This window comes from Pteropus alecto, unplaced genomic scaffold (assembly GCF_000325575.1).
Source record: "Pteropus alecto unplaced genomic scaffold, ASM32557v1 scaffold134, whole genome shotgun sequence".
In the NCBI taxonomy this organism is placed as follows: Eukaryota; Metazoa; Chordata; class Mammalia; order Chiroptera; family Pteropodidae; genus Pteropus; species Pteropus alecto.
In genome coordinates this window covers 2,804,743-2,817,741 of record NW_006436283.1, presented here as the reverse complement: position 1 = coordinate 2,817,741, position 12,999 = coordinate 2,804,743, and the positions used below count along the sequence as shown (strand labels likewise).

The 12,999-nt window shown below is 61.6% G+C and overlaps 1 protein-coding gene across 1 annotated transcript in view; it reads right to left on the bottom strand.

The window, feature by feature from the left end:
* Positions 1-12,999, bottom strand: part of DNAH17 (dynein axonemal heavy chain 17) — a 111,643-nt gene that overhangs the window by 24,225 nt on the left and 74,419 nt on the right. Inside the window, 7 exon segments of the mRNA XM_025047110.1 lie at positions 1,440-1,604; positions 2,807-3,040; positions 5,858-6,019; positions 7,175-7,441; positions 11,301-11,492; positions 11,687-11,851; positions 12,465-12,626. Of these exon segments, the coding sequence (XP_024902878.1) occupies positions 1,440-1,604; positions 2,807-3,040; positions 5,858-6,019; positions 7,175-7,441; positions 11,301-11,492; positions 11,687-11,851; positions 12,465-12,626 (1,347 nt within the window).

Below are 12,999 nucleotides of genomic sequence, written 5' to 3'. Positions count from 1 at the left end.
TTTCCACGGGCTCCAGCCCTGCAGGAGGGGACCTGGGGCCACGCAGACAGCCCTGGCCGTGGGGCCTGACCGTTTCCTGGAGCGTCTCAGAGTGCAGTTCAGTCTCCCCTTGAGAGAGTGTGAGCATCTGCAGTCTGGGGCCACGCAGACAGCCCTGGCCGTGGGGCCTGACCGTTTCCTGGAGCGTCTCAGAGTGCAGTTCAGTCTCCCCTTGAGAGAGCGTGAGCATCTGCAGTCATGCACGCGTGCCTCCGTTCACGCACCCATGCACGCGTGCCTCCGTTCACGCACCCGTGCACGCGTGCCTCCGTTCACGCACCTCCGTTCACGCACCCATGCACGTGTGCCTCCGTTCACGCACCCATGCACGCATCCATTCACTCTTCTGAGCCTTTGGGTGCCGAGCAGAGACCAGCTGCAGCCTGGTGGTGTCTCTCAGAGAGGACCAGCATCTGCGTGGTAATGGGAATGAAGCAGCTGTGGGGTCGGCGGCTTTGCTGGGCACCCAGGAGGGGGACAGTCTGGAAAGGCCTCCGCAAGTGCTGTCCCAGCCGGGGCAGAGGAGCTCGTGGATCATCCCGTTCCACACGGGGCTGTAGGGACGACGTGGGGCATGGTAGGGGAGCGGGGCATGGAAGGCGCTGACCAGCCGGCTGGGCTGGGCGGCACCCACTCCTTCTTCCCTGGGGCACCCAGGGGCTGGCGAGGGGCAGGCACCCGGACTCTGGCCACAGGTCACAGAGTTCAGGGTGCCCAGGGCGCAGGTCCTGGCTGGGAGCCTGACGATGTAACTTGTTATTTTTGAGTCCTCAGCGCGTGGCCGACCACACCAAGCCTTAGTTTCCTCGTCTGCCGAAGAGGACCGTGGTTGTACAGTGACGATGAGAAGCTCCTGGCCACCCCGTCTGACCCAAGCGCCCTCCGCTCTCCAGCTCTGGCCCCTCCTCCCGTCGGCCTTGGAAGGGGCCTGTCACACTGTCTTGCATCTCCAGAGGTAGCGGACAATTTCTGGGATACTCTCAATTTAAACACTCATGCAGCCATGACCGATGGCTTAAACGCATGCAGGGAGGGGTGATGAGAAATCAAGCCGACGGTGACAGGGACCTCCTGCTGGGAGCTGCCCTGGCTGTGACCCCGGACCTTCTGAGGGCTGTGGGGCAGCGAGTCTGCGGGCCAGGCTCCGGCGCTGTCTTCCCAGCCTTAATGTGCCGGCCTTGTCGACGTGCAGACCCGATTCGCACGGCGGGGCCCAGGCCTGAGAACCTGTACTTCTGCCAGCTCCCGGGGTGCTGCCCCCGGGGCCAGGGTCCCTCGCTCTGGAGCATTTCCCTAGGGGACAGCCTTCTTCCCATCTGGGGGCCCCATGCTGGTTTGGGAACGCACGTCCTCTGCCTGGACCACCCGGGGGGCCCAACCCGAAGCCCCCGTCTACCCACCTTGTTGATGACCTCCACCTTGATCTCTTCCTCGTCGGCAATGGCCTTCTCCTTGCTGACCTTCTCGGTTTCCACGCCCACCACCTGGATCAGCTTGTCTGCGTTCTCATTCTTCTGCTTCAGCTCAGCCTCCTGAATCGCCAGCTTGGCTTTTAAATCGTCCACCTGTGGGAGGAGACACCAGGAGACAGGCAAGCTTGGGCCGGGCCACCGCACGCTGCCCTCCACTGGGACAGGCCAGTGGCCATGGCAGCCATGGGGCCGAGCAGAGCAGCAGGCCCTACGGCTCATTTAGAAGCATCTTTCAACTTCTCCAAGCGAAGAATTCATGGAGCACCCACCCGCTGTGCACCCGCTGTGCCTCCAGTGTTAGACACATTCCCGTTACTAAAGGTTGGCAGTCCAGGTGGCCCAACGGGCCGAGGGGTTCTCAGCAGGCTGGCGCGCCGCAAGAGAACGCCTGGCCCCAGGGACAAAGCGTAGCCTCAGGAGCACGTGCGAGGCCCCAGGCCCGGCCGGCGGGAGGGCGTGCGGGCAGCGCTAAGTGATGGGCGATGCTCGCCCCAGTCTCTGCAGCTCCCGCCACAAGCAGGTGGCTCTGCTGCTACAACCGTCTGCACTGGGAGCACGTGCCGAGTCCCGGGACCGGGGCCGGGGCCAGAAGGGACCTTGGAAAAAAGCAGCGGCCTGCTGGGTGGGCCAGCCCTGGGCCTCTGAGCAGCCTCCTCCCGTCTCCGTCTCCGCAGAGCTCCGTGCCCCTCCTGCCGCATGGGCGTGGCCTCGGCCCGCCCTGCGCTGTCCAGCGCTGCCTGTGGTTCAGTGGGGCTTCCGCTAGAGCTGGGGTTCGGGCGCCGGCCCCTCGGGGGCAGAAAGGCTGGGCCGCCCCGTTTGTGCGCCCCTCTGCCGATCACACCCCGGCAGAGGGGGTGGCGGCTGTTCACCGGGCTCCCTTGGATACTGACAGGGGCCATAAGGGTGAAGAAGCCGGGACTACACGTCGAGGACATTTAAAGCCTGCAGAAAACCTAAAACTTAGGACGTCCTGAAACTAACTGAGTGTGGCCGAAGCCTTTCCTTCCGGGCACCACGGCCAAGGGCGTTCCGGGGTGGACGCATTTTCACGGGTGCCCCCCTCCTCCCCGCTCCCGCCAGACACGGGGCCGACGTGAGCGCTCAGCACGGCGTTGGCATCCCGAAAACGCTCGAATCCGCCTGTTCCGTCGCAAGCCGTGCTCGCTCTCTGAGTTTGAGAGCGGGAGTTTCTGCGGGGCGGGAGCCCTGTCCGTCTTCCTTCCTGGCGTGCAGGCGGGGGCGGCGGGGGCCCGGGAAGGTTCCGGAACCTGCCTCCGAGGCCCTGCCCACCCTACCTGAGAAGCTGTGCTCTGCAGCTTCATCAGGCCGTTCTCCAGCCTCTCGATTTTGGCGACCAGCTCCGTTCTCTTCTTGGCCAGCAGGTTCTGGTAGAGTTTGATCTGCTCCAGGAAGGTTTTGGGCGTGGTGTAGTTGTAGCGCCTCTCGGTGGCCAAGTACACCTTGGACATCTCGTTGACCGTTGTGTGCACGTAGGCCATGAAGTGGCTGATGGAGGCCTTCACTTCTGGCTGCAAAGGCAGGATCGGCTGTTCACTCCCTGCTCCCATCCTGGGGGACCCTGGCCTCCCTCTTGGAGGGGCCCGGGGAAGAGGAGGCTGCCGGCCCCCGGGAATCGCAAGGTGGGGCTTCCCTCACTCGCCGGCGACCCTGGATGAGACGCGGCCCCTCCCCCGACCTGGGCGGTTCGAGGGGCAGATGAGGTGCCGCCAGCCGGGGCTGTCGTGGACGCTGGTGACGCTGTGCCACCCAGGGCTCAGTTCAGTGCCAGGACACATCGGAGCTGATCACTGTTCTCACCTCTGCGTGTCACACACACCCACACACATCGGAGCTGATCACTGTTCTCACCTCTGCGTGTCACACACACTCACACACATCGGAGCTGATCACTGCTCTCACCTCTGCGTGTCACACACACCCACACACATCAGAGCTGACCACTGTTCTCACCTCTGATCACTGTTCTCACCTCTGCGTGTCACACACACCCACACACATCGGAGCTGATCACTGTTCTCACCTCTGCGTGTCACACACACTCACACACATCAGAGCTGATCACTGTTCTCACCTCTGCGTGTCACACACACTCACACACATCAGAGCTGATCACTGTTCTCACCTCTGCGTGTCACACACACTCACACACATCAGAGCTGATCACTGTTCTCACCTCTGCGTGTCACACACACTCACACACATCAGAGCTGATCACTGTTCTCACCTCTGCGTGTCACACACACTCACACACATCAGAGCTGATCACTGTTCTCACCTCTGCGTGTCACACACACTCACACACATCAGAGCTGATCACTGTTCTCACCTCTGCGTGTCACACACACTCACACACATCAGAGCTGATCACTGTTCTCACCTCTGCGTGTCACACACACTCACACACATCAGAGCTGATCACTGTTCTCACCTCTGCGTGTCACACACACTCACACACATCAGAGCTGATCACTGTTCTCACCTCTGCGTGTCACACACACTCACACACATCAGAGCTGATCACTGTTCTCACCTCTGCGTGTCACACACACTCACACACATCAGAGCTGATCACTGTTCTCACCTCTGCGTGTCACACACACTCACACACATCAGAGCTGATCACTGTTCTCACCTCTGCGTGTCACACACACTCACACACATCAGAGCTGATCACTGTTCTCACCTCTGCGTGTCACACACACTCACACACATCAGAGCTGATCACTGTTCTCACCTCTGCGTGTCACACACACTCACACACATCAGAGCTGATCACTGTTCTCACCTCTGCGTGTCACACACACTCACACACATCGGAGCTGATCACTGTTCTCACCTCTGCGTGTCACACACACTCACACACATCAGAGCTGATCACTGTTCTCACCTCTGTATGTCACACACACTCACACACATCAGAGCTGATCACTGTTCTCACCTCTGCGTGTCACACACACCCACACACATCAGAGCTGATCACTGTTCTCACCTCTGCGTGTCACACACACTCACACACATCAGAGCTGATCACTGTTCTCACCTCTGCGTGTCACACATGCTCACACACCTGCGTCCCTGGCAAAGCACAGGGCCCGACGGTGCTCAAATGACCCGGGCTGCTCAGCCGGCATTTACCGTGCGTTTTCTGTGCTGGGTCCTGGGGTTTCGGTGGCTCCTTTCCCAGCCTGCTCTGTGCCCCCTCCATGCCAGGGTCACGTCTTCCACCACCTGCGCCCACCCCACCTGCCCAAAGACAGGCACTGGGAGCTTTGGCCCAGGAATTGTCCAAGTGACGTTAATTTTAATTCAGGTTAATTTGGAAACGTGTTCGTCCATCGGGTGGGGGCGGGGGCGGCATTTCCTGCTCCCAGGAAGCCTGTCTTGGGGGTCAAAGACCCACATCTACATTTCACTCGGGGCACAGATGGAACGCCGGTCGTAACTGCGGCCAACCCTGAAAGTGAGCACCCTAAAGACGACAAGCAGGGGATTCTACCTGTCTTTAAAAACTGGGGGAAAGTTAACTTCAGGTTTATTTTATCCTCCCAAATAACAATGTCTGTTCGAAATAAATGAAACGTGGTGACGAAGTGTGACTTATCCCAGCCTGCGGCCCTTCCCCCACCTTGGCTGGCACACAGGTCACTGCTAGGCCAGCAGGGAGCACGGACGGTGAGCGTGGCCACCGTCTCTCAGTAGAAGCAAGACCCTTTAGAAGCAAAGCAGAGGGGGCTTACATCCCCAGGGTCCTGGTCTCGCCGTCTAAGAGGGGCAGGTCCAGGTGGGCGGGGCCGTGCCGGGGCCCGCGGCCAGAGGAAGAAGGACGCCCGTGGGCCCTCGTGTCCGTGATGCGGTCTCTCCGATCAGCCCTGCCAGGGGCTGTGGGCACACGGGCGTCTACCTTCCTGAGCCGGCCTTGTGGGGCCGGGAGCCCCGCGCTGGTTGAGTGACTCTGCCCCCCCCACAGTAACACGGGGCCGAGAAGCCGCCACAGCAGCCCGCGTCTGTTTGCAATTTCGTCCCCTGGGAATTTTTTAACATCAGTATTGGTTTTTAAAACGTCGCATCAAGATGTCACCAGTCTCGATTACTGAGGTTTTGGGTGCTCCTTACATTGTGCACCAAAGGCGAGTTCCTTGCTCACCTCACCCAAATCCCGGCCCCAGAGGCAGAGGGTGGGGATCCTCCTGGCCCCGTGAGCGTCAGCACAGGGGTGACGGAGGGTGACGGAGGGTGACGGAGGGTGACGGGGGGTGACGGAGGGTGACGGGGGGTGACGGGGGGTGACGGGGGGTGACGGAGGATGCCGGGCCCCAGTGACACACCTGGATCCCCTCGGTCTCCTCCAGGAAGCGGGCGCTGACGGACACCAGGGCGTCTTCCGGCCACTCGTGGAACCAGTCGATGGCCGTGCAGTTGACCACGGCTGGGAACTTCCTCGCCCGCACACGCAGGACGGAGCCCACGGGGGAGAAGCACAGGATCACCTGGATGCAGGGCACAGAGGGGCTGCTCAGAAGGCCGGTGGCGCCGAGGCCGATCACGCCGCTGGGCAGGACGCTCACTTAGCCAGAAAAGCTCCACGTGGTCTCGGGTCCCAAAGTCTGGGGAGCACATGCCGGCTTCAGGGTCGGAGGCCTAGGCTGGCACTGAGGTGGGTGTAGGGTCGGCCCCACCCCCCCGGAGTGGCCTTGGAAACGGGGACCGAGTAGGGGATGGGCGTCCACGGCAGACGGAGGAGGAGGCCGAGGCCGAGGGTCACTATCCCATGAGCAGGTCTGGTCTCCGGGGGCACGGAGCCTCCTCCAAGCCCCCGAGGACGGTGGCTAATTCCCAGACAGACTGGACTCCCTGGGACCCAGCCACAGAAGGGGCTGCAGACACGGCCCCAGGCACCCTCCGGGGCGGGGACCTCTCTCATGGTGGCCTCGGCCACATTACAAGTGGCCTCTCCTTGTCATGTTCCTCCTTTCCCAGGCATGGTGCTGGCTCACTGGAGGTGGCCGCCCCACCGAGGAAGGGGCCAGGGGCAGGGAGCACCTGTGGGGGACCCTTGCCCCCCAACGACGTAGCCGATTGGACTGGGTCACCAGACAGGGGCGACAAAGAAACTCGCTTCGTAGACTGCATGGAGCAAGGACTGAGAGCCAGCAGCAGGTGCTGTGGGGTTGGACCGTCCCCCGCAAGGGCAGTGGCCACCTGGCCACTAACCGGGTAGTTAGTTCAGTCCCTTCCCCTGAGAGGGAATGCTGAAGGTACTCACGCATTCAAACTTGCTGTGCGTGTGCATGTGCGTGTGCGTGCGTGTGCGTGCGTGTGCGTGTGTGTGTGTAAAACGCTTACTTTGGCCACCAGACCTCTAGCAGCACTAACCGGGTAGTTAGTTCAGTCCCTTCCCCTGAGAGGGAATGCTGAAGGTACTCACGCATTCAAACTTGCTGTGCGTGTGCGTGCGTGTGCGTGCGTGTGCGTGCGTGTGCGTGTGTGTAAAACGCTTACTTTGGCCACCAGACCTCTAGCAGCCCACGCCCATCAGGCCGCCCCAGCACCCTCTCCTAACAGATTTCCTTACCCCGGGAGGGACCCCCCCCACCCCCACCGCCCTGGGAGGCCCAGGGGCCCTGCGGGGACGGGACCGGCACCTTGAGCTGCCTGCGCACTTTCTCGATGAAGAATTTCCAGCAGGTTTCCCGCGTGTCGTTCATGCCGATGGACTTCACCTGTGGCCGCATGGACGAGATGATGTTCTCCACCTCGTCGTCCGCGAACAGCCCCGGGATCTCCCCCGAGGCCAGCAGGTCATTGATCAGCACCAGGAACTGCTCCTCGGCCACCTGGGAGTCCGTCATCAGGAACACCGAAGGGACATTCTTCACCGCCGACTTGATGTACTGAGCGCTCAGGTCCGCCTGTGCCCGGGGGGACATGCGGAGAGTCTGCGGCTGGAGGGTGCTCGGTCAGGAGCCTCCCCGTGACGACGCGCGGGGGACACGGGGAGGTCAGCGTCCCCGGCAGCGTGCAGGGTCTGTGGAGGGCAGCACCGCCCACCGGCAGGTGCATGGGTCAGCGCCGTGCGGTCTGTCCTCACGGTCATTCAGCCACCAGACGCAAGGACATCCTGACCCACGGATGAGCCTGAGGACGATATGCCAGCCGCGAAGGGACAAATGCTGTACGATCCCACTCACACGAGGTCCCTAGACACTCAAATTCGTAGAGACAGGAAGTGGAAGGGTGGGTGCCAGGGGCTGGGGGAGGGGGAGTTATGTGTAATGGGCACAAAGCATCTGGGAGCTCCCTGGAGATGGCGGTGGTGACGGCCGCACTGCGCCGTGAGCGTGCCTAACGCCACCGAGCGCTGTGGTTAGGACGGGAAACTGTGTGCTACATGGGGTTGGCACACGCACAAAGGGAAAAAGCCCTGAAACGGAGACCCCAAGACAGGCCCCGAACACGTGCACCGCAGGCTCGGACCAGGAGACTGGACACGGGAGGCCCTCCCTATGCGCACGGCACCGCTGTCCCAAGTGGGGTTTAGAGGTGACGTGACCGATACTCGCGTGGTGTCTGGACGCGCGGACAGGGAGAGCAGTGAGTAGCTTGCTCTTTTTGAAAAATGCTCCAACTTATGCGTGAAAACACACACTGGAAACGTCTGTCAGTGTCATCCGAGTATTGGTGTGACTTTTCGAGGTTTCGGTGATTTGCTCATCTGCGATCTCTAATTTTCCTCTGAGACCTCTGGGCCTCTGTCATTCTTTAAAAGGCTTTAAAAATGTCCGTCGTAGGTGTCCCAAGCGGCTCGGCTTTGCCCTCTGGAAGTGAGACCGTGTCCCCGGCGTCTCTCTGTTCAGAGAAAAACGTCGCCAAGGTCCCTGAGCTGGAGTCGACGGGCGTGTAACTGGGGTCGAAAGCAAGCCTCGAATTTCCCATTTTTTGACAAGCTAAAAAAAATTCTTGAAGGGAAGCCCCGAGCTTGGAGAGCAGAGGCACAGGTGGGGTCCCAGCTGTGGACCTGACTGTCCACGCGGGCCCAGTGGTCATCCCGGGCAGCAGGACCGCGGCTGGGAATGACTCGCGGGAAGCTGTGAAGTTCGTCCACGTAGAGAGTTCGGATCTGGTCAGACCGGGCTCGGGCTCGGGATCCTGGCCGGAGGGAGCGAAGCCGGCCACGTCGGGTGCCGGCCGGAGCGGCCGATTCCGGAAAGGCCGGTGGCCCTCGAGGCCTGGGCGCTGTCTCGCAAAGTCGCCCTTCCCAGGGGACGCCGGCATCTGCCGCACCTTCTTAGGCCGCAGACGCCTGTCCCCAGAGTGCCACCTCCACCGTTCCCCGTCCTTGCCGACGCCCCGCGTCGTTTCGCGTGGACCGTCCCCTCCCGGGTGTCCCTGACTCCTCAGACGCGCTCACGGGGTCCGTCTCCTCGGCTTCCCCCACGCTTGTGACCTGGCCGCCTGGTCCTCCATCCTCGTTTCTCGTCTGGTCGGAGGGGCCACCGTGCTCGTCAGCGCCCCAGCTGCAGACATCATCTTCAGCTCCGGAAGCTGAGCTGCTGTGGGTCCCTTCTCCACTTGCCATCACCATCGGGCCTGCAGTGCACGGTTCTCTAGGGACAGCGTTGACGGAGGGACACCTGCTCCCTGCTCTGGCACTTCCCCTCATCATTGCGGGGAGGGAGGGAGGGAGGGAGGGACATGGAGCCACATTCGGGAGAGAGTCTCGGGAAAGGGGGCGGAAGGGGCGTGACCACAGGTATGAGATGGACAGTGAGCTTTCCCAGCCTATGTCACAGAGCACAGATCACAGGGTCAAGCCTCCGCCCGCCTCCTCTCGGTCTGACGGCTGCCCCTTGGCCCTCGAGTCCAGTGTCCGCTGGAAGTCAGGGGGGCCGCCTGAGCTGCTTAGTCCAGGGCCCGGCCCCCCACTCAGCTTACAGGGTTTCTTCCTGGGTTTCTTTGTCCCTTTTTATTCCTGTGCACATTTTCCCCAGGCCCGAGAGTCCAGCCACTGCCCGGCCCGGGGACTGTGTGGGGTGGGCGTGGGGAGCTGGGCCCAGGCGTGGTGGGCTCCAGGCTCGGCCTCCCTGGTCCACACGCCCCATCGGCGCAGCCCCCGTCCGTCCACTGCTGGGTTCTCGCTCACGTCCCTCCCTGCCCCCTTCCCGCTGTGCGGCTGATTCCGGCCTTCGTGGGGGTCACTGGGGCTTCCGCGGCACCTCCCGACGCTGCTGTCTCCGAACCAGCCTCTGCTCTGTCCAGGCCTTGCCTCTCCTCTGCTCGCACATCTTGATGGCATCTCATTTTCTTGGGACCATGCTGTCCCTCAGGGTTGGATCCCGACCCCTTTCCTGCTGCATCTCTAGCCTCCCGTGGGCGCCCACAGCTTATGGCACAGGCTTTATACCCTATTACGTCGTCGAGGACGCGTATGTCACAGTATGACACGTGCACTGTGAACCTCTTCCTCTGACACTATTGTTAGAGCAATAACAACACATCCGATAAACCACGTCAGTTCAGGAGCCTGTTTCCCCCGATAAGGGTGTGAGGCCCTGTAGCCCAGTCTGTCTCTGTCCTGACCTCTGAATCCGCACGAGCCGCTCAGTAGGTGATCATGAAGGACTAGGGGGCAGCGGGTTCGCCGTGGGTGCAGGGGTCACGACCGCAGAGCTGCTGCAGCTCACGCCTATGACGAAAACGATACGATGAGGACCCGGCACCCACGACTGGCCCTCAGGCGAGGTGTCAGGAACGAAACCCCCACGAGGACAGAGAAGAGTGTGACATAATCGTGAAAACGAACCGATACGATTAGGCTCACAGACTGGAAGCTTCGACAGAGAAAACGCAGTGACACGGTTGGCTAGTCTCTCGACGGGGGAGTGGAATCCACTGGGACAGTGACAATCAGGAGCCGGAGGCTTATTCAGTTGCCGTCCCGGGCAGAGCCCGCCTGGCAGTGCCAGAGCAGGGCTGACAAGGAGCCCTGTCACCCTTCACAGGGTCTCTGCCCGCGGGCCGCCCCGTCCCTCCCGCCGAGACCCAGGGCACCAGGCTCCAGACGCGTCCTGCCAAAGCCGCCTGGCGAGGACTGCCAGGGCCACGTGTGGTGGGGAGGGTCCCCCTGGCTCTGGCATCGTCCTGGCCCCCAGCAGCAGCCCCAGCATCGGGGTGGAGGGGACATGGCCACGTGACCCGGGTATGTGAACTTCTGCTCTAACCGCAGGCACCACGATGCTTCGTTCTGGACGTAGTGTCTTTGACTAGCACACGGCTGCCGAGAGAGCGACTTTTCCGGAAAGGAGATCAATAGAAAGCCTCGGTCCTGCGTCTTGGGACGGGAGACCAGTTTACGCTAATGTTTATTTCATCAGTTCAGACAGCGGCCGTCCAGAATCTTGAGCACGCAGTGACGCTTCGTAGTGGTTCTGAATTATTTAATCCGCAGAAGTGGGAGCACGGCTGAACAGCTCGGTGACCGGAGCAACGAGCAAATCCTTTGCCGCTATTACCTGCGGTGACGTCACAGACTCCAACCTCCCAAGCGGCCGAGACCCACACTCCCTTTCGCTTTCGTCGCCTGGGCGTGGGCGCTGACCACGTCTCCTGGCCTTTCCTGTCTGAGATGCAGACCCTGCCGTGCTGGTGGCAGGTGTGGTGTCTGCGCTGGCTGCCTTCGCTTTGGGAGGAGGGCTGGTGAGAGGTTTCCCCGCTCTCCCCTGCCCCCCGCCCCGACCCCCGACAGCGGCTCGTTGAGCAGCGGCATCTCACCTTGAGGTCGAGGACCGCGTAGCCCTTCTTGAGGGTGATCTGGAACACCTCCAGAGAACTGATGTAGGCGGCCAGGCGCGAGAGGCTCTGCTTGCCGCTGCCGCCCACGCCCACCAGCAGGGCGTTCCCACGGGGGGCCTCCAGGATTCGGTTGATCCTGCAGATGTGTGCCACGGCGTCCTCAAACAGCACCTGCACCAGCCGGGCACACGTCAGCTTCCCCACTGCGTGTGGACTTGCCTCCCGCGGACTGCGGTCTCCTGCGGTCCCCGGCAGCCCCCAGCGGTATCTGCCACGGGCCGTGTGGCCCGGAGCACGTTGAGGTGACAAGAGAGGGGGCCCGCGTGCAGGCCCTCACCCACGCTGTCGGGGCGAGCACCGCCTACCAAGTTCATGACCGCGTTGACCTCGTTGTAACTGTCCAGGACGTCCACTAGGAGCTTGTTCAGGTGAGCCACGTCGGTGACCGGGAGGTATTTGGCCTCGCCGACCCCTTGAGCGAAGTGGCAAAAGATGTTCGGTCTGGCGAATAAGAGCTCATCGCCAAGGTCCTGTTGATAGGAGACAAGACACTACTAGCATTATCCGCGGCCCCAGCACCTTGCCATGTGCTCTGGGCCAGGCCAGGTCCCCAGGGGCCCAAGCCGCTGCTGTCAGGGGCCCTGCAGCCCTGGGCAAATCTACCTGGTGGGATGGTTCAATCTCCACCACGTGAGGAATAAGCCGACAGTCCAAAAAAACCCGAATCCACTTAGAGAATCTGAGACAGCAGAGGGCACTGACCTTTGTCCATTGGCCATTATCCCTTAAGATACTGGCTGAGTCTCACGCTCTCCTTTTTTCATTGGCTCCAGTCACATAAATGTGAGGTCTTTTCCTTGTGTCTAATATGCATTTTATGTCTATTTCTGTATTTTCCATCCTGTCTTTTATTGGGCGGGGCCTCTCTCCACCCCAAGTGGATAGAGAGGGGGTCAGCACACGGGGACCCACTGAGGGGTCAATTCCTTCTTGCTCAGACCCACACCCGTGTGGGACTCCACGTGGCCCTTCCCACCCCCACACGGGGGGCTCCTCCAGGAGGGCTGGGGTCGCTCGCGGCCCGGACACTGCCTGATTAGGGCACTGCCGGGCTCAGCAGAGGGACCCGGTGGCCTGACGTACGTCGAAGAATTTCTTGGTGGACGCCATGGTGACCCTGCGCAACGTTTCCTGGTCCTTCTCATCGACCATTTTGTCGCCATACACCCTCTCGGCTTCGTGCAGCCAGAGGCGGACGAGGTCCAGTGGGGTTCTCAGGATCTCGGCTGTGGAGAACAAGAGCCCCTGCCCCAGGCGCAGGGAGGTCATACGCGGCAAGACCAGGGCTGTGTGTAGGTCAGGCGAGAAAGCAGCCGCTTCCCCGGGGAGCGGGCCTCGCCGCTGCGGCTCGGGGCCAAGGACGCCGCCGACTGCCACGCCCACACAGACCCTAGCAGCTGGAGGCTGGAGAGGTGTGGGGGGAATTGTCCTCACGAGACAAGGGCAGGGGCTTCATCCTCTAGTGGGATGGAGGGTGGACAAGGGACAGAGGAGGCTGATCCTAGGGGAACCAGACCATTGAAGGCCGCCGAGCAGTAGGCTCCTGCTTGGGCTCTGCAGCCAACATGTCCAGTCCTGGCTCGGCCTTTTAGCAGCCGAGTGACCTGGCAAGTTCAGC